General features: G+C 44.6%; 1 protein-coding gene across 1 annotated transcript in view; it reads right to left on the bottom strand.

Annotated features, from left to right (window-relative positions):
• The window catches only part of Dhc98D (Dynein heavy chain at 89D), a 37,990-nt gene extending 17,214 nt beyond the window's left edge, over positions 1-20,776 (bottom strand). Inside the window, exons 1-29 of the mRNA XM_002058665.4 lie at positions 19,381-20,776; positions 18,688-18,737; positions 18,388-18,511; positions 18,075-18,181; positions 17,077-17,285; positions 16,179-16,324; positions 15,494-16,122; positions 15,228-15,418; positions 14,571-15,165; positions 14,202-14,508; positions 13,752-14,138; positions 12,379-13,270; positions 12,154-12,315; positions 11,906-12,097; positions 11,559-11,850; positions 11,331-11,489; positions 9,724-9,876; positions 9,116-9,334; positions 8,920-9,054; positions 7,300-7,721; positions 6,895-7,090; positions 5,692-5,925; positions 5,241-5,346; positions 4,765-4,885; positions 3,745-4,489; positions 3,160-3,687; positions 2,398-2,556; positions 1,448-1,558; positions 2-835 (exon numbers count right to left, since the gene is read on the bottom strand). Coding sequence (XP_002058701.2) covers positions 2-835; positions 1,448-1,558; positions 2,398-2,556; positions 3,160-3,687; positions 3,745-4,489; positions 4,765-4,885; positions 5,241-5,346; positions 5,692-5,925; positions 6,895-7,090; positions 7,300-7,721; positions 8,920-9,054; positions 9,116-9,334; positions 9,724-9,876; positions 11,331-11,489; positions 11,559-11,850; positions 11,906-12,097; positions 12,154-12,315; positions 12,379-13,270; positions 13,752-14,138; positions 14,202-14,508; positions 14,571-15,165; positions 15,228-15,418; positions 15,494-16,122; positions 16,179-16,324; positions 17,077-17,285; positions 18,075-18,181; positions 18,388-18,511; positions 18,688-18,737; positions 19,381-19,921 — 8,946 coding nt within the window. The 5' untranslated portion in view covers positions 19,922-20,776. The remainder of the gene's footprint in view (position 1; positions 836-1,447; positions 1,559-2,397; positions 2,557-3,159; positions 3,688-3,744; positions 4,490-4,764; positions 4,886-5,240; positions 5,347-5,691; positions 5,926-6,894; positions 7,091-7,299; positions 7,722-8,919; positions 9,055-9,115; positions 9,335-9,723; positions 9,877-11,330; positions 11,490-11,558; positions 11,851-11,905; positions 12,098-12,153; positions 12,316-12,378; positions 13,271-13,751; positions 14,139-14,201; positions 14,509-14,570; positions 15,166-15,227; positions 15,419-15,493; positions 16,123-16,178; positions 16,325-17,076; positions 17,286-18,074; positions 18,182-18,387; positions 18,512-18,687; positions 18,738-19,380) is intronic.
• Between the last annotated feature and the right edge of the window lie 882 nt (positions 20,777-21,658).

Here is a 21,658-nt window from a genome sequence, read left to right as displayed (position 1 = left end):
CATCGCTCATGAGGCCAAGCAGCCGATTGGTGCGTGTATTGTCCACGGTGGGTACGAGAATTTCACTAAACTTGACGGCTGGATCATGCTCGTACGGCTTCACGACCCACTCCCAGGCCTTCCAGCAATTATCCTTCACATCCCAGAAATAATCATACAGAGTGGGCTTGTTCTGGGGAAACTGTCCGCCTTCGGCGGGCGAATTCTGCGTGTCCTCGACCAGTGGGAATCCGGCAATGCGTTTCATGAACTCATCGAAAATGATCTGATGCTTCTCAAGCAGACAGGCTCCGAGTGAACCATATACAGCCTGCAAGAAACAACACTCCAAGCTGTCCATATTGTAGACTTTGAGCACAGGCTCATCCGAATTCTTGTTCTCGGGCGGTCCATATGTGGGCAGCAGTGCGTCATACAAGTTACAGAACTGTGTGACCATATTGAGATCTGTTTGCATAATAACCATCTTCAGGGGATTGCCTTGCGTGGTGCCGTCCACACCTTCCAATATGAACGCTATGGCATTCACAATAATCTTCTCGAAGAAATTGTTAAGCATCTCTCGCTGTGGCTCCGGCCGGGTCAGTACCCAACGCTGCCAGTACGGACTGTAGCGCAGATTCTTGGGATCCACATAGACCATGCCGGCACGCGAGACGGTAGCTGGGGAGGCATAAAACAAATTGCCCACCTCAAAGAGTAGAGCACAATAGTTCTCCAGGCGTATGCGCTCCCCGTTCGCCAATGTTAACAGCTTGTTATCATCCATAACAGAGTTCATGTTCTCAATCCAAAGTGCATCCACGTCGCCATCAAAGCAGGCATAGCGGCGCTCCTGTTTGTATTGAGCGGTGTTGAATTGCATTAGCCTGAGTGTGTTATTCAATGCCAACAGATTCTGACTGGCGCTGGCAAAAGCTATGGCTATCACATATACACCGTCACCGGCGCCGTGGGCAAAGCTAGTGCAAGAGATTACCTCGGCGGGCCAAATGCCCGAGTAACCAAAAGAGTTGCCAGGAGACAGAGTATGTTCAGTTATTGCCGATAGGCAATGCCTCGGCCGCAGGTTGTGCAATGGGATGTATTAGCGAATGGCATGATTTCCGCATGAATGATACACATGGAACGCCAAACCAACACACACACACACTATGCCACTCTACATGCACAACCACATCCTAGAAGCGCGCGTCTGTTATATTCAGCTAGCGTCTGAATTGGCACTGAACGTGTGTGAGTGTGCATGTGTGTGTCTGTGCGTGTGCGTGTGCGAGGATTAGCTGCTGTTGCACTTCAATTCAAATGGGATTACTATGGCGGCCGCGGTGGCGTCGTTGGCGAAGGTGCAAGGTGACGCGCTATGTGACCCACCGGTGGTTCGACAGCAGCCAGCGCAAACCCGCGCCAGAGAATATTGGGGAGATGTTTCGTTTCCTGTACTTACCTCACGCTCTATTGGCTTATTCATTTCACGGAATATATTTGAAAATAATCCGTCGATCCAATCTCTCGTCTCCATATCCAAATAACCATATAATTCAATTACCGAGCAAGCCTGTGGGAAATGTTGACATTAAAGAGTTTTTCAAGAGCTATGCAAGTTTCTCCTATATGTATTACACATGCAAATAGTAATTGTTGCCTAGAGTAGAACATACAGTTGTTTTTAAAACTCTGTACTCTTAAAATGAGCCACATAATTCTGGTCTAACTTGTGAAAAACCATTTAACGTCTGCAATTTAGTCGGACTCTGTATCTCTGCTCTGTTAACAACTACTTATTGCATAAGTTTCTATTGAAACTGGACAATTTTGAGTGCACTTATATTTTCTATTGTGAAAGCAAAACAAAGAGAACTGTATTATTAAAGGGAAACGAAATCACCTGAACGTCCCACTGCTAACCAGCTGGGTCATAATGGAAGAACTTGACATAAAAACTGAGGAGAAGGTCCACAATTCAGCTCAAAGCAACGAAAAATGAATACGCTTTATTTTATCGTGTCTTCGGCTAACTTTTAAAATTAATATAAACTGGATTATTAAATAAAATCTAATAAGTTCATAGACTTGTAGCTAGAAAATTTGTGTTTTTACTAATTAAATTGTTAAAGAAAATCTTATTCTTCTAGCATATACTGTTTCTTTCCTTTCAGACTTTCAAAAATTATATTATTTGCATTAGTAAATACTGTAATCCAATAAATTCATATACGTGCAGTTAGAAACTATCTATTTAAACTATTTAAGAAAATCTTAAGCTTCTAGTATTTAACTTTTGTAAGCTTGTTTTAGTTATTATGCTCTGAGAGTTAAGAGTATAAAAAATGTGCGAAACGTAAAGCGATTTGTGTGTGTATGTAGGGAGAGAGGCAGAAGTGCCGGACCACTTACCTTAGGGTTAAGCACAATGCACTTGGTGGGCAGGCCCATGTGGCTTTGCGCTTTGACCAGGGCATTTATGACAACAGTTTTGCCGCCACCTGTTGGGCCCACAAGCATGGTCGAGTGGCGGGTCATCATGGTCTCATACATTTGCACCACTTTGTCTTCCTGCCGTCGTACAGTGTGCGAGGGCAAAAGGTAAAGGTAAAGGCGTTGCCGTTGCCGTTGCCGTTGTTGGGGTTTGTCATAAATGATGTCGCCAGCGGGCGGTCGGTCGGAGAGACGAGCGCCATGACATCAGTTGGCCAGCAGTTGACATTGTGTGTGACATTTGTGTCATTTGTGCAACGTTTTGTTTGATGAAAATGGCAAAATTGGATGGCATAAATGGCCAGGTGGAGACGAGGGCAGAGAAAATTGTATTAGTGAAAATTGTCAGCAGAAATCAGATAGTAGATGGGACACACAGAGAACTGAGCAAAGTTAAAATTAGATGTAGGCAGCCGCACGAGGGTGTGGGCAGTTCTGTTCTGTCCTGCAAAATGCTTTGTAATATTTCCACCATTTGCGATTATGCGACAAAGCGCAATTTACAAAGTGTCAAAGTGTCGACGATGACAACAGGACTGCAGCAGGACAACTTCAGCAACTACTTCTATAGCTCTTCGGTCTGTCTGTCTGTCGGCTAGTTTTTGCTTGTCAGCCATGTCATGACTGTGCAAAAGCAGCACACGCAACACAGAAAGCCATTGGGAGGCCAGAAGCACTCACCTGGTCGGGCAGCAGTATGTACCCATCGTTGACAAGGACATGACGCGTTGCCGCATTGAAGTCTGGATAGCCTATGCGTGGGCAATCAATGCCAGGAAACAGATCCTTGATAAGGCCCAAGAATAATGGCACATCTTCGAATATGAATTTGGGAAAATTCATGTCCCGCAGCACGCGCATCAGGACCACCGCCTCGGGCAGATCCTCCGATTGACGCTTCATGACTCCAGCCATGCGCAGCACAGAGTTGAGAGACCGCAAACCCCAATCGTAGTGGCACTGCTTGGAGAGCTGCTCCTGAGCCAGCGAATAGAGCACTGTCATTTTCTTGGCCAGCACCTTGGCCGTGAGGAAGCCGTCGGAGAACAGCGAAATCAGGCAAATGAGCTCCAGGTCCGGCTTAATGCAGGTCACAGGACGGAATAGAGCTTTCACCGATTCGGGCAGCTCAGTGCGGCCCGCATAGCCTGGATTCATGGTGACAAAGACGCCGCACTTGGGATCCAGACTGATCTCAACGCCTTCGAACTGTCGGGGGCAAAGTTAAGAAGAGTTTAACAAGATTACAAATTTAATTTTACGCACCACAAAACGCTTGAGCTTGCGTATCAAACCGTTGCGTATGGTCTGCAGCTGTGTAGAGATGACACTGAGCACCGATATGTCAATACGATTGAACTCATCAAAACAGCCCCAGGCACCGCATTGTACCAGGCCAGACAGGATGGTGCCCACAGCCCTGTAGTCCATGCCCTCGCCACAGTTGGTAACAACACAGAGTAAGCCCATGGCCTTAGCGAGATCCTTGACGGTTTCTGTTTTGCCAGTGCCGGCGGGTCCGGCCGGTGCGCCACCTAAATTCATGAGCAGCGCCTGGGTAATGGTTAGGTAGATGCGATCCGTCAGCGGCGTAATAACCAGACGTCCGTTCAGACCCATGTACTCATAGCCGAAGTCGAAGCTACCCGAGCATTGCAGCACATGCAGGTTGTCATAGAACTTGACCCAGTAGAAACGAAGCTGACTCTCCCAGCTGAATTCGCTGGCATCCAGCACGTTATCGCGCACAAAGTTATCAATGATGTCTCGGGCATGCACATCAATGGTGCAGATCGCCTTGAACTTGAGACGATCGTTGCGCGATAGATTGGAGCGCACTTTCAGTACGAGCTCCTCAATCTGATAGTTGCTCTTCATGAGGAAATCCTTCATGGCACGCATGTTGCCGTGGTTTTGGGCTTGATCGAACGCCTCCTCCACCTCGGCTGTCCACCAGACTTGGCTGGCTGCCAGGCCTACCATGCCCTGGTAGTTCATTAACCAGTCCGGTCTGTGGAAATCGAAAGTGCCCAATGACTGTCAATTTAATGCAATTGGCCATAAATATGCCGGGACATGCGCCCCGGCCGGCTTATACAAAATAAAATAATAAATCGCGCCAAATGACAAAATTATACAGCACTGTCTCAATGTAAATCGCTGGCCATAAAAGAGGCCGGAGCGAGATGGGTGTGGCAGTCGGAAGCGTAAGGGCAGTCCGTGTCACATTTGCGACTGGCTTTAGCCGTCATCCATACATATATATTTTTTATGTTGTTCACTTACCTTGAAATTACCAGATCGGTGCCGAAGTCGTAGATGCACGTCTTGGTTATATAGCGATTCGAACGGCGCATTTCGTCCAGCACATCGTTCATCCAATGTTCCACGCGACCCTGCGCCCGGGCTGTTCAAAAACAAAAACAATAAGAACAAGGCCAATAACCACATAAATAAACCCCAGTCGCCAATATCAATAAGTGTATACAAAAACAATAAAAATCAGAGTACCCAAATTACAACAATAACAACAACAACAACAATCGAATGCCCAATCATCTCCAGTAGGGGAAAATGGCAGCGCCGACTGCCTTCAAATTAATTAAAAGAAATTGGTCAGCCAGCCAGCCAGCCAGAGCAGAGAGCTGAGCCATAAAAAAGTTCAATTTTAAAATTGGCAATCAGTGCGTAGGGACTCTGTCCGCTTGCTGGCTGATTGGGAGCGGGATTGCGAGCGGGCGTGGGACTCGGGGTATACTTACTGAAAACGCGAAACTCCATGACCTCGCCCTCGCTGGATATCATGGCGGTAACAATTGTGTGAGCGCCCTCCTTCACCAGGCGCAGCGACTTGATATTGTCGTACATCTGCGGATGCGGAATGAAAATTGTGAAATCAATGCGCAGGAATACATTTTTATTTATAAGCCAAATAAATTCATAAAAATTTACCACGGCTCTGGCCTGTGGGTTTCGACCAGTGCATGTGCTGCACAAATGGCGTAATTTCCGCCTTGGACATTGGCCAGAAAGCATAAACAGTGACATTAACTTTTATGGCAAGATTCTCTTACGCATACACACACACACTCACGCCCAGCCATACATAAAAATAATGTTGCTGGCAGTTTAGCAAATCTGTTGTTGTCACACTCATAACCACACACAGATTCACCCACCCATACTCACACATGGTCGAGAACTTCAACCCACCTTAATGATGTGGTTCTGCACTGCAGATGGCTCGCTACTGCCCAAAATCGAGAGCAGCTCATCGGTGGATATGAAATAGAAGCGCGGGAAAATGCGACGCTTTGAGTCCAAATATTCGTTTAACGACTTCTGACAATTTTCCAAGCCAACTCCCAGACTTTGTATATCCAATAAACGTCCGGGCACTGCACAAAATGGCGCCACTAACGGATTTTTGGCACAATCGACCATGATCTGCAGTGGAAGAGGAAGCGGCAGTTAGAACAGTAAATTATTATGAAAGGCAATGAGCGCAACAAAAACAACAACAACGATAAACCATCAAACATAACACAAAAGAAAAATATCTTAACTTGTTAGTCCATTGTTGAAATACCCTTGAAAAGGAAACTAAAGAAGAGAAACTGATCTACAATTCATGATTAAATATTATAATATTTTTAGATCGTTTAAACCTAGCTATTGGGAGTACAAATACAAATACTGGGATAATGCATATTCTTATATGTTGGCTGAATATTAAATATTTTACACGAGTTTTTAACTGAAAGGCTATTTTCACTTTAAAAGAAGGGAGAAAATATAACTACTGTCCTTGTAAACTGCATAAAAATATTAGAGAACACATTTCTTTGGAAGGGTATAAGCATAATACGAATGTCGAAAGCAAATCAAAATAATAAATCATTTCATAAATGGCATCAAATATGTCGGCAAATGTTGCAAATGAAACGTAAAGTAAACGAAGCGAGTGGCGAGCAAGGTTAAGTGAAGTTAAGCGTCTAACACAAACACAAATCTACACACACACACACACTCGCAGACAAACGGGTGTGTGAGTGTGTGTGCTTGGCAAGGTGAAAGCGTTTGGCTTTGGTAAACACAGCGCCGGCTGACGGTGCGTATGTGTAATATAATGTAATGTGTGTGTGATGTATGGCTGTAGGAGCTGAGCTGTCTGAATGTAGGCATATATAGTATGTATTTGTAGTAGTTGTATTTGTGCGGCAACACAATTACGAATACGCAAAGTGGTCGTTTGCATGCGTATTATGTTTACCGTTAAGTAAGGCGTCGCCATATTGTCGGCGCACATTAAATCAACTCAAATAAATTGAGTAGATATTTTGGCCATGGCAGTGGCGAGCAGGCAAACAACCAGGATAAACAAATATATATATATACCAAACAGCAAATACTAACTCTGCGGTACGACTTGTCAATGTCGTCAAACTTGCGCGCCTCCTCCGGCAGCTGTGTGCGTATGTCGCCCCCAATGAAGATGCCCTCCAAGTAAAGCCACTTTCGCTGTACGACCAGCCACTCATCAATGATTTCTGAAATGAGCGCCAGTGCGCGTTCCCATCGGTTGACGGTCTCCAGAAAAGGGCCAATAAATCTGCAAACGAATAGCAAATAAATGATAGAATACTCCAGTTGAGAGGGATGCCAACTATGAGATACCATGTACGGAGATATTATTATCAAATAGGGGAATGGAATGTGAATTTCGAGAGTGCTCTCAACTAGCAAAATACCATGTACATAGTGCTAATTGTGATCCCGATTTCGAATGTCTTAAATAAAAAGTACGCTGTCAAAACTTACTGACTCGCTCCCATTGACTGCAAGTTCATGGCATTATCCTCGAGCACTTGCGTTATTTCATCAACTGGTCCCAATATCCAGCCGCGGTCCTCCATGCCCTTGAAGTGCTTGTTTACCTTGAATGTCATCGCACCCCATGTCTCCTCCACGGCGCGTACGCCTCGCTCAATTTGCAGCTCCTTGATAGCGTTGGTGAGGATCTGTTCGGCGATTTCCTGATACTTATGCAGTTGCATGGCAAACATATTGTCCAGCGTGAAGCGTGCGGGCGACATGTCGAAATATTGTCCCGTCTTCTCCATTAGCTGAAGCCAATGTCGCTCGCGCAATGCCTCGTGCTTGAGGCTGACCATCAGCGGAACCGTGGCCTTGAACTGCTTCATGTGGATCTCCAGCTGCTGGCCTGTGGGCAGCTGGCGCACCTGCAGCGGCGAAAGGGTATAGGGTAGAGGGTAAACGGTTAGTTAGCGCCGTCAAATCAGTTGAAACAATAGTGCGGTGGTCGGCTGCTGTCAGTTGTGGCTGCATACGCATTGAATTATGACGAAAGTGCTGCGGCTGTGGCTTTGTTGGTTTGGTTTGGTTTTGGTCAACGGCAACGGGCTTGTTGTGTTGGCTAAAAAGCGCAGTCTGTTTACATTTGCGCGCTTTGTCCTCGCCTCTCGCTCTGATTGTTTGCACATGCACACATTCGATGCATGGCTGGTACGGCGCTGTGCGGGCATAAATTAAATTCCAGCACGGGCAACAGCAGGGAACGCAGGCTTGTCAACATGGCGAGGAGGAGCACAGTGCAGTCCGGCGCAAGCGTCAATCGACACCCGTTGGCATTTTAATTATTTTCAATATTGAACAAATTGATTTGCATTTTGGGACACTGATTATGCCTGCCGACTAGGCCGTGAGGCCCATCCAAAATTATGCATGATAAAAGCTGCATTAAAATGTGTGCATGCCAACTGATTATATTCAAATTTCCGTACATTGCGCTATTTATATTAATGATAAACTAATGAAATAGTTTGCATGCTAATCTATGCATGTAATCACTGTTCAGAGATGTGAATGTAGTCCCACTCAACTGCCAACCGCGCCCACTTTCAGTCCGAGTTGCGCCCACTTTTCGCCAACAACTCGGTTCATTTGTATGAACAAAACTTTTTGGCGCGACAAACTTTTGGCCTGGCCAGAGTGAAATTCCTCAGAAACTTGTTAGTGAAGTAAATAAATCAATTTGTCATAATCAGCTTAGGTGCAAAATTTCGACGCTGCTAGGCCAAATTTCACTTTCCTTGTTTGTTGTAAAGGGAAAAGTCAACAAGTTCCCAGAGTTCGACTATCAGACATGCCTTATAAAATCAGACGCACATGAACTTTATGAATCTCAAAAATTGCTTAATCATACGTCAGATCCGATTTTAGATACTCAAGTAAATCTGGGTTAAAAAAAAAGGGCTACCCGCTTAATGTTATGTTAATACAGGGTATCAAAACAAACTGAATGCAAGGTATTTGCTTGTTATTGTTTTAACGCCTCTGCAATTTTATGAAAAACACCGAAGCTGGCCGAAAACTTTGCCAATTAGGCAAACTTTTTATCTGAAACGCCTTAGGACTTACCGCTTTGGGCATTTTACGAAATTCCTTCAGATAGCTCTCAACGCCCTCGGTCAGGAAATTGGGATCCAAATCGACCCACAGTGTCTTGCCCCAGATCTCGCGGCCATTCTTTTGGGATCTGTACAATTTGTAGATCTGAAAAGCGAATATATTTACAACTGATGTTTGGATACTGTCATATGGATTGGGTTCTTACCATCTGCAAGCCCTCGTACTCGGATTGTACGCGTGCAAACTCATGATAGTCCACCATGGGCATGTCAAACAGACGCTCGGCATTGGCCAGCTCCTGACGCCTCAGTTCTCGTTCATTTACTTTTTGACCATACGGATCCATCAAGCGTACGCCTCGCTCCAGCTCGGGGCCGCAGGAGCCAGGTCCGTTTTCGTCCCAATCCTTGATGAATTCATCCAGCTGTAGAGAATGAAAGGACAACGCAATGTTAGTGCAGTACACTCGTCAAGTGGCACTGTTTGATTGCTGCGCTTTGTGCAGAACTCGCAGTGCCACGCCTTTCGCCTATCGCCCCTCGCGCCTCATGCCTTAATTCAAATAATAAACACTTCAAGTTAATTCATTTTACGCCGACAGCGCCGTTACCGCTAACAACTGGCAATAATGGTTGAGGAAAAATCCAATTAAAATGCCATTGAAGGGAAATAATAATAGAGGGAAACAAAACAGAATTGCAGAAAACGCAAAATTGCGGAAATGCAGGGTCGACAGCGCCAACTGAAGCCCCATACCTAGGCTCTACCTCGCCCCCTCAGTGAATAACGCCTGGCATTGTCTTGACAACTTACATCGTCGCAGAAAACGTCGATTTCTACGGAAGTCATCTCCGCGAACTTTTGCTTAATTGGTTGCAGCTTCTCCGAACGATACAGCGCCGATAGAAATAGACGCTTCCAGCGTTTCTCCAGATGATGGGCCATCAGCATGTCCTCATACGAGAACTGTGAAATAGAAAAAGAAAAGTAAAAAAGACATGAGAACGCACCCACATTCAAATTAAGCAATGTCCTTCAATTATTGCTGAGTGCAAATAATAATCATGAATAGTGCCGAATTCCACTAACGAGCAGCCAAGTGCCGTTTCCACAACCGCAACTGAAACTCGGAATAAAAAGACTCTTCCAGTCTTGCATGTTCGACTAGACGATGCCCTATGAAATATTCCTGTTTATAAAAGTGCAAAACTCTTCATATGATATACATATATTCTTATTCTGATATTTGAACCTTACCCTAAAAGGATAAAAAATATCTATTACACAGGATTTTAAGCGTCTATCAAACCGTTTTGTAAGTGGTTACTGGGTATGCAAAAAAAAAAAAAAGCAGCTTTCAGGGCCGTCGCCGCAGTTGGTCGCCGTTGCATAAATTTTCATATAGCCTTAGCAGCTTTTGCGCTGCATGGTTGCCTGTGTGTGTGTGTGGGTGTGTGTGAGTGTGTGTGCATTTGTTCATTCATTAATTTATATAAAATGCAAGTTAATTCCGTTTTGTCTGGGCCAGAGCTAAGCGCCGCAGCCGCAACGAAATGCCATCAATAAATGAACGAATCCAAAATGGTGGACACACAAAATGGTGGACTAACTGTGCCGGAGAGTACCGATAGCAGTTAACTGCTGCCACCCGCTGGCTGTGTCTAGTTCGACTGTTGCGTTTATGTAACCATTTTGTGTGTCTGTGTGAGTGTATGTGTTGTGCCGAATACGTAAAGCCATTTTTAAATGATGCTCCACTCACTGACCACCAAATATGCATATGTAAACAGTCTGTAGCTGCAGCCGGCCGCGAAGGCTTTAAAGTATTTCGAAAAGGATTTCCAGAACAGCTCATTTGAATACCCAAATATGCGCATGGAGCGACTTGACATAAGCGAATTTCGTTAAGCCAGTGAATAGGGCTCTACATATTGGTTTTATTAGATTTAAGTATTTCATGGAGAGTTGGATTGACGCCATTTGGATAAAGACCAGAATATGACAATTATTCGACTAGGACTAGCAGGACTAACACACATTCTAGCTTCTTTTTCTACATGAATCCACAAATTACACATACACACAAAACCCCATTGCTGCAATTGCATTGCAAATGAGTTTGTGAAAATTTTGGAAAAATTTTGTCTTCTATTGGAAGGGGAAATTTTTCATTTTAATATTTAGTGAATCAAATTTTTAAGTTCAAAAGTTGTCGTTTCGATTTAAATCATAAAGAATAAGAACTGCCACAGAATAAGAACTTTGTCTTTTGGGCCTACCCTATATAGAGCCAAAGTTTTGTTTGCGAGGCTAAACAAACTTACTTTAATAATTAATTGTATTAGATCATGTGTTTGTGGAACATATTGCAATTTTAATATATAATTCAAATAAATAAATCGGAAACCAAGCTAGCTTACCATAATTTGGTGCTCACTTAGCACTGTGAAGGTTTCCTGCATCTCGTGTATTTTCTGCTCATTAGTCAACGTTGACGACTGGACGGTGGCGATGGTTTGCATGACCAGCTTAAAGTCCTCCAACTCGCGTGTGGTCTTATTAAGATTCATGCTCAGCAACTAGAGAGAAGTAGATGAGTAATTGAACTGGTAGAGAGCTAGTGGGCCATATGGCTTGTGGTTACCCACTTTGATTTCGCTTCGCATAGACCTCATATTGTCGTTGACATGCTGCAATAGCACCTCGCCCAGTGTTGTACACCAATCCTTGGCGTGTTGTTTGATGCTTTCCAGTAATGGGCTCAAATTTATGCGCACACATCTGACGTCATGATGCTGGCGCATTTGCTGCAGGGTCTCCACAATGGTCGAGTAAAATGTAAATTTCTCATCGATTTCGACCAGTGTCACTTGGCGTTCCACAAACTTTTGGCATATCATTTCCTTCTCGAAGGCCCACAGATTGAAGTACTTGCGAAATCTGACAATGCCGAATGGAGGCATTTACATAAACAGGCAGGAATATTTGTACTCACTGCGACACAAAGCCTTTTGCTTCGGCCACGACTTTTGCGGCCAATTCGTGTACGTTTATGACCAGATTCACTATGTCCTTGATGCTCACGACATCTTCGTAAAATGTATAATTATATTTCCACGATAAGCCGGCATCAATAAGCGGACAGTTGAGGCAGGTGCCACTCATCCAGCGTGTAAATATTTTCAAGCTATGTTTTGTTGTGGGACGCGTAAGCAGAGGACTTGAGCAGAATCAAGGACTTACCGTGTCAGATAATCCTTGGCTGCGGTAATAATGATGTTCTGGAGTTCATTTGCCGACGGTTCCAGCACAATTTCGGACATGAGCAACACAGCGTTCACCTCAAACATGGGCTCCTTCGATAGCAGACGATTGATATAACATTTTAAGTTGCTATATGTCATGCTGTGGAATCCGAATGCAGATGAAGATGAATTGTCGTTATACACTTTTCAGTTAGAGACTCACTCAATAATACATTTATAGGTCTCCTCCTCCCAGTACTCGTAGTAATTACGCATTTTTTCCGAACGGCCCGTGAATGTGCCCAATACCAAGCTCTCTAGTTTAATGAGCACCGGACCCAGGGAATCGTAAAGCTTTTTCATTTGGGCCGCTTTCTGATTACGCGACGACTCCAGCAGCTCGAAATATCCTTGACAGCTGTATACACCCGTACCACAGGCAATTTCTTGATTAATTTTCTGAATATCTTGTTCTTCCTCGGCCTGCATGATTGTAACTATCTCGCCGGTCGTTGACTTGAAGGTGCGCACCATTGAACTTTTCATGGAGTCATGGGTTATGCTATGGCTAGGCATTGTGCTTGTTATGGATTCTTTTGAATCAGATACTTCGTCATCCAGGTTAAACAGATTATATTTTTGGATTTGATCAATACGGTTGCGCAAGTCCATGCGTATAAAATTGATTTGCGATACAATCGAAGTCAATTTTCGCAGCTGTGAATTGATCTGGTCACAAAACTTGCCAATATTGAACGATATCCAGGTGTAGCGACCCACGCCCATCTGTATGAAAAGCTCCGTGTCGTAGATGTGCTCACGCAAAAATACCACTTCGGACATGGACAAATTGCTAATAAGCGCATTATATTGATTGATGACCTCGGATAGCTTTTCAAAGTCCTTGAAGAGAATGTCTTTTCTCATAATGGCAGTGCGCAGCACCGTGGGAAGCGTAAAGCCCAGCTGCTCAAATAGCTGACCCTCGAACATTGTGTCGAACACTTCGCGATTCAAGTTAACTACAAAGTGCATGTCGTACTCGATCAGAACCTTTTCACCAACAAGTTCTCGCCAGATTGGCAACAAATGTTGAGATTCCGCGCGTATGAGTACTTTGTGGAAACAGAAAGGAATACAGATTAATTTTATATATAATTAATATTGGAAACACATATTGGTAAAGTACGGACTGTATGTATAAAGAAATATATGTATAAAGGAATAAAGGAAATTGTCTTATGGTCTATTTGAATTGGAAAATGCACATACTTCTGGCTTTGCCATGATGAAAAAAAAAACATAAGTCCTGTCTGAATAACTAAACTGCGAGCAACCATTTGGGTCGAATGTGAGCGTTTAGATGGGACCTTGGGAACATATATCTCCAAGCTGGGAAACAACATATATAAATATATACATAAAGCCAAATAAATATGATTTGTGGGGCTAAGTTTCTGAGCAGGGCAAATGTTGGCGGGAAGATGAAATACTTGGTGTTATTTTGCGAAGTACAGATAAAATGTTGGTACACACATTATTCAAATGGAAAGTGATGTGATGAGATAGAATCAGGATATGTCAGTGCCTACTTACCTTCACATGTCTGCATGCACTCCCGATCCCGTGCTGTGATATCCTTTGGTTTTCGCTCCCTCATGTTAGCCAAAAAGGAGTTTGCCTTGCTCAGCTGCAGGTTCGCATGACGTGTCTTGCCCACCATCCACATGATCATCGCGGTGAGTACCGTGAATCGATTGATTTTGCACATGACACCTATTTGAGCGGCATCTACAGCAGCTTGTGTGTTATCCCCTTCGTCCTCCTCTAAGAAGCTCATCGAGAGTTGTCCATGCAGACTGTTTTCAGAATCCATTTCCATTAAGCTCAAGCTACCGCCATATTGTGAATTATGCACTTGCAATACTGAATTGCCCCGACTCTTGGCCTTCAGTGTTTGCGTGGCTTCCGATATGTAATTCACTATTTTGCGAATGAAAAATTCGATTAGTAGAAAGCCCTCTGTTCGAGGTAAGAAATACCTACTGGTTTCCTCCTTGCATATTTGTATATGCAATATGCATGAGCGATTGGTATGGTTTATTATAAAAGTGGAGTTTTGCATATATTTCTCGAAGAGTATCTTCTCGAACTGGTACATGACGGTCATCAATTCGAAATATTGCTTGAATGCGCTGCGCTTCAGAAAGCTGTTCTGCATAGCCGGATCGTCTTCCACGGTCTTGAAGGCCAATACAGAATTTTTTAGTTTTCTGCCCAGCAAACGCGCCCAACAGACGGCGCTTATTTTGGCCGGTTGCAGTTTTGCCATTGGCGGAGTTTTCTTATGATGCTGTAAAAATATACCATTATAACAGCGATAAAGTGAAATAAATTGGTGATAATTCTACGCACCGTGAAGACAGTTTCCACGTTGTTAATCTCGCTCACGAAGAATCGTAAGAGATTCTCATGTTTGGTGGAGACGAACTCCTGTAGAACCTTGCGCGTATCTATGGAGTTTGCATTGATTAGCAGCTTGATACCCTTTTGTGCTGAGAGCAGTGAGTTAATGCTCTGATCAATGACCGCCTTTGCCTCAATTTCCAGCATCTCGAGTCGTCTATTGAACTGCTCCAGTGAGTACTCCCAGTTCTCCCAATTGCTGGGCAAGAACATATCATAGTCCACGCTGCGAATCAGATCGTCCAGCAATCGATAGATCTTACGCATTAGGTTATCCACAATGGCGGGATCGGTGATCAGTGCTTTGAGATTGCGTCCAAACAGATTCTCATACTGTATAAACACGCGCCCCACATACGCAATGTCCACGGACACGCGGTATATATGATTCACTTCCTTGAAGAGCGCTTCACGATCAAACTCCCAGCGGGAGCCGGCACCGGACTCCTCAATGTGCTGACGGCTCACCTTGTAGGCCTGTTTCCAGCAGCGCAACAAGTTCGCACAGTTGTTGGCCGTCTCATAGGTGTACGAGGCAGAATAGCTGACAATTAATAAGCCATAAATAATTCAACTTCAGAAACGTTCTTTCTATTCTGTACTCACCGAAAAATATTGTCAAAATTGATGATTTTCTTAACCTTCTGCACGAACAAATTGGAGATTTCACAGAGCAGCACTTGCATTTCGGGATCACGACAATAGTAGCTGGACATGGTCCAGATGTGGCGCAGCCCGACCATAACATTTGGTATCTGCATTATGACCATTTTAAAGCTGTCATAGTTTTGTATTTTCTGGAAGCGAGAGGGAGAAACAAGGTAACGAGACTCTTGAAGCCGATATCGGGCTTATTTCTATTTTCTACACACCTCCAAGTAATCTGTTACGGTGCCCAAGTAGTCTGCGTTCTCTTTGGCCAATTTGAAGCGTTCCTCAGTCTTGGCAAGCACCTTATTCCAAGCGGCTATCACCTCGGAGCCATCGTTCGTTAGTCGGTTAAGCACGGCCAATACAAATTCTGTTTTCAGTTGTTCCAGTGTGCCATACAGATCAATTTCCATTTTATGCCAGTAGCGATACTCGGCCATGGGTGTAAACTCATCCAGCTTGCTATCTTTCAAGGACTTCATTGTCTTATTCAGATACTTCATCCAGCCGTCCACCACATCCTCAAGCTGTACTTGAGTGTAAGTGGGTATTAGCTCCAGCTTCCTGGTATCTACCGGCACGCGTATGACCGCTTCTTCGAATTCGGTCTCCTCCTGACCGGGCAGCACATAGGACGAGGGCAGATTGAAGGCCCACACAATATGATTGATAGTCCAAACGATTTCATTATCGAACTCCTCAATCTCCTTGAGCAATCGACGCTGTATTGGCTTAATGCGTGGAGGGGTTAACTCCTCGGCAATATGTTCCGCTTCCACCTTAGCTTTGGTCTCATTCAGCAGCTTTTCCCAGCGCTCGGCAATAGTAAGCTTTTCAGGTTTCTGTTCCACTGTAAAAGGGCTTCAATGTTTTGTCCCGCTATCGAAATTCTGGCAAGCAACTTACCCTCTTCCTCAGACGATGATGGCACATCGACGGGTGCATGCTGCATCTGGTCTTCCTCCTCATCATCTGCTTCGCCTTGAGGCTTTCCTGTTGCATTTTTGGCCTGCTGCAGCTTCTTGGCCTGGGCTTCCAGAGCCTTTTTCTTTCTGCCATGTCAAAGAAAATAAATAAACAAATGAACACAATTAAAGTCGCTCGACATGTAAAATTAACACAAAGCGTAATGAAAAGCCGCTGATAAGCGAAATGAGCAGCAAATGCCAACAAAGGACAACAAAGCGAGCAAACAGGACAAAAAGGACTTCACTCCGACGAAGGCATTTTTTAATGCACAAGTGTATGCCTAAAAAGGACGACCAGAACAGCGCTCACTGGTCAAGTGGCTGCTTGAGAAGGGGCGGCAATGAAAGCAATGAATACCCAATGCACGGCTGAGTGAGGTTCCGCCAGGATGTGCCATAAATGTTGGCTTCCAAAACCAATGGTGGGGGGCGAAAAGACAACACTGATGTCGACGCTGGCGCTGACGCTGACGCTGGCGCCGTTGATGGCAGCATGAAATCCGATTAAAAATAAAAATTCTTATCGGATGCGCTGTAATTTATGTGCGAAAAGGGTTATGCAGGATCCCGAAAAAACAAAAAAAAAAAAAAACAAAAAGAAGAAACTGTAGCCGCGTCGATGGCAACCAGTGATAAATGCAAAACAAAGGGCAAGCGAAAAATGTGCACGGAAAAAAAAGTCGAGCAAAAAGCCAGTCGGAGCAGGCACTTCAGCCAGCATAAAACCAATAAAGCGCGGGCGTTACGCCCTCCTATTGCCCCTACTGCGGACCCCTTGCCCCCAGCTAGCAAGGCGAACGCGTTGCCGCGCGCCGCCTTTGTTAAAAGTTAAATACTTTTGTTGTTTAAGCGCTTTCAAACGAAATTCCGATGGTTTGGATAGCTCCAATAGACCCGGCCCCGATTCCTTGGCCTCACTGGAAACATTCTCCCCGGCATCGCCAGCGCCGCCGCCACCCTCCCTCTGGGCGTCATTACTCTCCATTTGCTGGGTGTCCGCGGTGTCCGGTTCGCGAAATTGAAATTGAAAGGCGCTTTTGTAAACCTGCAATAGAAAAAAAAAAAAAAACAAAAACAAAAAATAAGAATAAAATTGGAAATTTCATATGTTGTTCTAATAGGCCGAGTCTGCTGTGTGTGGAGAAGGCAATCTAATTGATTTGCCGCGTTGATTTGCCAAAACCAATTTTCAAAATTCTCAACAAATTCCCAATTTATTTTCATGCAAAGAGCAAATATTATGGCAGTTGGGGTATGCTGCTGCTCTCCCACGGACCGCAAAATTTGCAAGCTGCCAAGTCTTATGGGCGAGCGGCGGGCCGAAGTTCAGGGGTTGAGTTTGCCAGCCAGCCAACCAGTCAGCCTAATGGAAACCGCAACACATTTTGAGGCTATGATGAAGCAATTTGCGTTGAAGCTGTCCGCTTAAGGCGTTGTGGGCGTGAGGCTGTTGCCACACCCCCAAACCCTCTGACTGCTTGTTGTGCGCTGAAGCGCAAAAATCTTTCGCCACAGCGTCCATTTTGATAGATGACTGCCTTGTTTTAGGAATTAATTACAATTCGTCACATTTTGTATTGCGGTTAAGCATGGACGGACCACGGGCAAAGATGGTCGAAGCACAAGGGGCAACGGTGGGTAAGGGCGAGTGTGGCTCATATTGAAGCTCTATTGGAGAACAATGGGCACTGCTCCGAAGCCGTTGATTGATTGAATAACGTTTTATGGGGTGTGAAATGAGCGAAAGGGCGCAAATTTGAGTGATTCTGGTTTGCGGATTGTGTTGCGGCATTAAGTGGCGCGTTTTGATGACCAGCTTACTAGTCAGGCTTACCATCTTTAATGTGTCTCGCAGTGAGTCGATGAGGTTGCCCCTTATGGAGCCCAATAGGAACAGTAATGGCATCTCGGCAAAGCATTGCGATATGTCTTTGAACCAGGCTGAAAAAAAATAATAAAATTGATGAGAAACTGCACACTAGAATGCGTTCCATTGTTAATCACAATTATCAAGACAATTCGCTTTGTTGCCGAAAAGAGATTGGTATGTATGCGCAATGCTGATAATAAACATGATTTACAATACATATTATATTTATATATAATAAAATATTATGTATATATTGTCTATTATACTTCTAACTTACGAATTTCTCTAGCATTCTTGCGTATTATGTAGACATATCTTATTTTCGGATCCATGTTATGAGATTCCATTTCGCCAAAGTGACAATGAAGTATTGGTGTTTTCACATATGCGGGAACCATTTTCTAGAAATGAACGAATATATTTATAATTAATAATTTGTCAATGAAATCAGTTTGTACGAAAGAGCCAGTCGATTTCCGTCTGACTAAATATAAACATAATTATCTATTTAAAAGTAACAGGTATGTATGGTATCTATATGAAGTGAACAGTTTGCTTTCAACATGCTTGTACCCACCTTAACCTCAACGTAGACCGGAACGTAGCTTTTCTTTTTGGTTTTGCGACCTGTTGTAATGGGAGGATAAGATTTAGTGCATTAGCATGACGAATAGGCGGCGTGTCAGGTAGAGTGCAGTTAGATGAATGTGACTGTGAGCTTGTGATTGACGTGCTAAGAGAAGATGCAGTTGGTGGCATTTGCATAGCCATTGTGACGGAACTTTTCGGTTCCATTTAAATGCAATGAATGGAATGAAACTTTGCTGTTATCTTTGTGCCGGGCAAAGCAAATCAAATGAGCTATATTCGCGAACGCGCGAATCGTGGGCGTGGCGCTGAATTCAAATTAAAAGTTGCAAAAGAAATGAATATTAGGCAGGCGCCCGAAATGAGGCTCCTAAATATTTATGATGTGCTGTGGGCAGCGTGAATCAAAGGGAGGACAAAGATTTGCGCCTGATATTAAGTTGGACGGGCAACGAATTTATGCGCTGCATTCGACCATAGTGGGAGGGGAAGGTGCGGGTGCAAAACTTTCCAAATTAAAAATTGCGTAAAGAACAAAGGAACATCGAGCAAGAATGCGTCATATTTACCATTATCCATATCAGAGCTGACTGCACGAATGAGCGCGAGTAGAAAGAAAAAATGTATAAGCATGTCGTTTCGATTCTAGAACCAAGATCTGTTGAGAACAACGATTACTTACGTGTGCGCTTGGAGCGTGCTGAGCTCTTGGCGCTGCTGGCAACGGTGGCATCCTCCTCGCCCTCGGCCTCACCCTCGGCTTCTGTCTCAAAATCGGTGGCTTCGGCTGCCTCCGTTTCGGCTTGTTCAGTGGATGGCTCCGGATCCTGTCCGCCTTTTTTGCGCCCCTTGCCCTTGCCAGCACCTTTCTTTTTCTTCTCCTTTTTCTCCGGCAGCGAAGCTCGCGGCACTTCCTCCAGCACAGTGATCTCCTCCTCCACGAGCCTGTCGAAGAACGTGCGCCACACGTACATGATGACGCGATCCAAATGTGCCTGCCGTTCATAGCGCTTGTTGAGAAACTGATCCAGAGCCTGCCTATGTTCGGCAATCAAAGTGTTGACATAAATCGGATCGAATACACCCAACTGATTGGCAATGATTGTCTTCAGCCATACGACCCGAGGATCGTCGACGTCGACGTTGTCCCCCGAAGAGCTAACATCCTCATGGACAGACGCACTGGCGGTCTTTTCCGAACCACTGCGCGTGGTGTAAGACATTGGGTATGGCGGCGCTACCAAGGCAGTCCTCCTTACTTACTTGGTTCTGGCTACTTCAACGCCCGAGTGTGTTTGTGTGTGTGTGTTTATTTGGTTACCGGTTGCCGCTGAGGTTTGCACATCAAACGCTGAAACGTTGCCGTGCTCTAGATAGCTACTTGAGTTCCTTCTGCTGTTGTTGGCACCCTCCGTATTTGTTGTTGTTGTTGTTGTTATTGTTGTTGTTTTTTCAATCAATTTCAGCTGCCGCTGTGCAGTTGGTTTTTGCCGCTTGTTTGTTGTCTGCGGTGCCGTGTGCTGTGGCGTGTTGACTCGCCCTGGCGCGCTGGCGCCTGCAAATCCTTTTATGTAACCTGGGACAACGTCTGCGGCCGCGGCGGTTGCCAAATGTTGCAAGCCAAATATAAACGCTTTGAAATGTTGAATGCGCTGCTCAATTTGTAGCAACGTTATGTGGAAAATATTTCATTTCCTTTCATAATATACATATACATATATATCGCCGCGCTGCCTTGATTTTGTGTTTTAAGTTCCCAACTGTGAAGTTTTGCTTATCCTCGTTTCCATTGTTGCTGTTCTTGTTATTATTGTTATTATAGATGTTGTTGCTGGGGATATTGTGGCGTTGCCTTGGCTGGCTGTTGCCATTGTTGATGTTTGCTTAGCAACCAGCTCTGCTCCAGCACATGCCCTTTTGCCACCTGTCAGCTGCACTTGCAACATGCAACAGCGCCGGGTCAAAAGTGTTTGCTGCCTTCGGGGCGTACGCGTTGCGTAAACAAAACACGCAGCGCTCACTTAATGGCTATGCACATTAGCAACGTGCCAGGGACTTTGCCAGGCAGGTCAACACCAGCCCCAGCCCCAGCCCCAGCCCCAGCCCCACCCCAGCGCCCATTTCCGCCCCGGGTCAAGTGACTGCATCGTGCTGGATGCTTAATAACTGTTTAAGTGAAATATAGAAATAGAAATATTTACAAAGCTATTGCAAATGGCGTGCCCATTTGCTAAGCCTTCTAAGGCTTTGTGATGAGTTTACTTTGAGTGTTGCAGTCGTAGACAACGAGCGCCCCTTCTCACCAACAATCGTTCAAATCAATTGAAGACGCCGCGTCAGCTGCTTTGATTGAGATGGCAATGCTTTAGGGGGCGATGCAAACGCGGTCTGTTTGCGTTCAATCAAAGAATGCTGCCTGCTTAAGTATGCCACAGCGAACTGTATGCCATATATTTTGCATATACTTCATATAGCACTTGCTAGCGACTGCTTGAGTAAACTAATTTCGAGAGCTGCGACTTTAAATGGGAATCACTCGATTGCAGTGCATTACTTTGTTTCATTTAGCTCCGTATGAGTCCCATGCATAGTAAAATTCAAACAAAATTAGGCGTATTACCTAGCTTCCAATAATCCAAAGGCAGTTTGTTGCTGTCGACACTTCCTCCGGGCAATGAGCTGCTCCTTGATCTATTTCTGCCGGCAGGCGCAACGAGAGTTGAGTTCAATACTAATTGAAATAAATGAATGTTTTCTCATCGAAGCGGGCAGACAGGAAACCAGGTTGATATCTGGATGTCGGATAAAGTGCCGCCGGCACGAGGAGCATCATTAAAATGCATGGTTCAAACGGTGCGTATACTTAATATAGATTGTTCGGGTAACATTCGGTACCTTGTGGCTGCAATTTTTATCCGTCATGTTTTTATTTGTATTTATTATTGCGTTGCTTGGCTTTG

This window comes from Drosophila virilis, chromosome 2 (assembly GCF_030788295.1).
Source record: "Drosophila virilis strain 15010-1051.87 chromosome 2, Dvir_AGI_RSII-ME, whole genome shotgun sequence".
NCBI classification, from domain to species: domain Eukaryota; kingdom Metazoa; phylum Arthropoda; class Insecta; order Diptera; family Drosophilidae; genus Drosophila; species Drosophila virilis.
The sequence above is the reverse complement of the archived record's forward strand: the minus strand, read 5'-3'. Positions and strand labels throughout refer to the sequence as shown.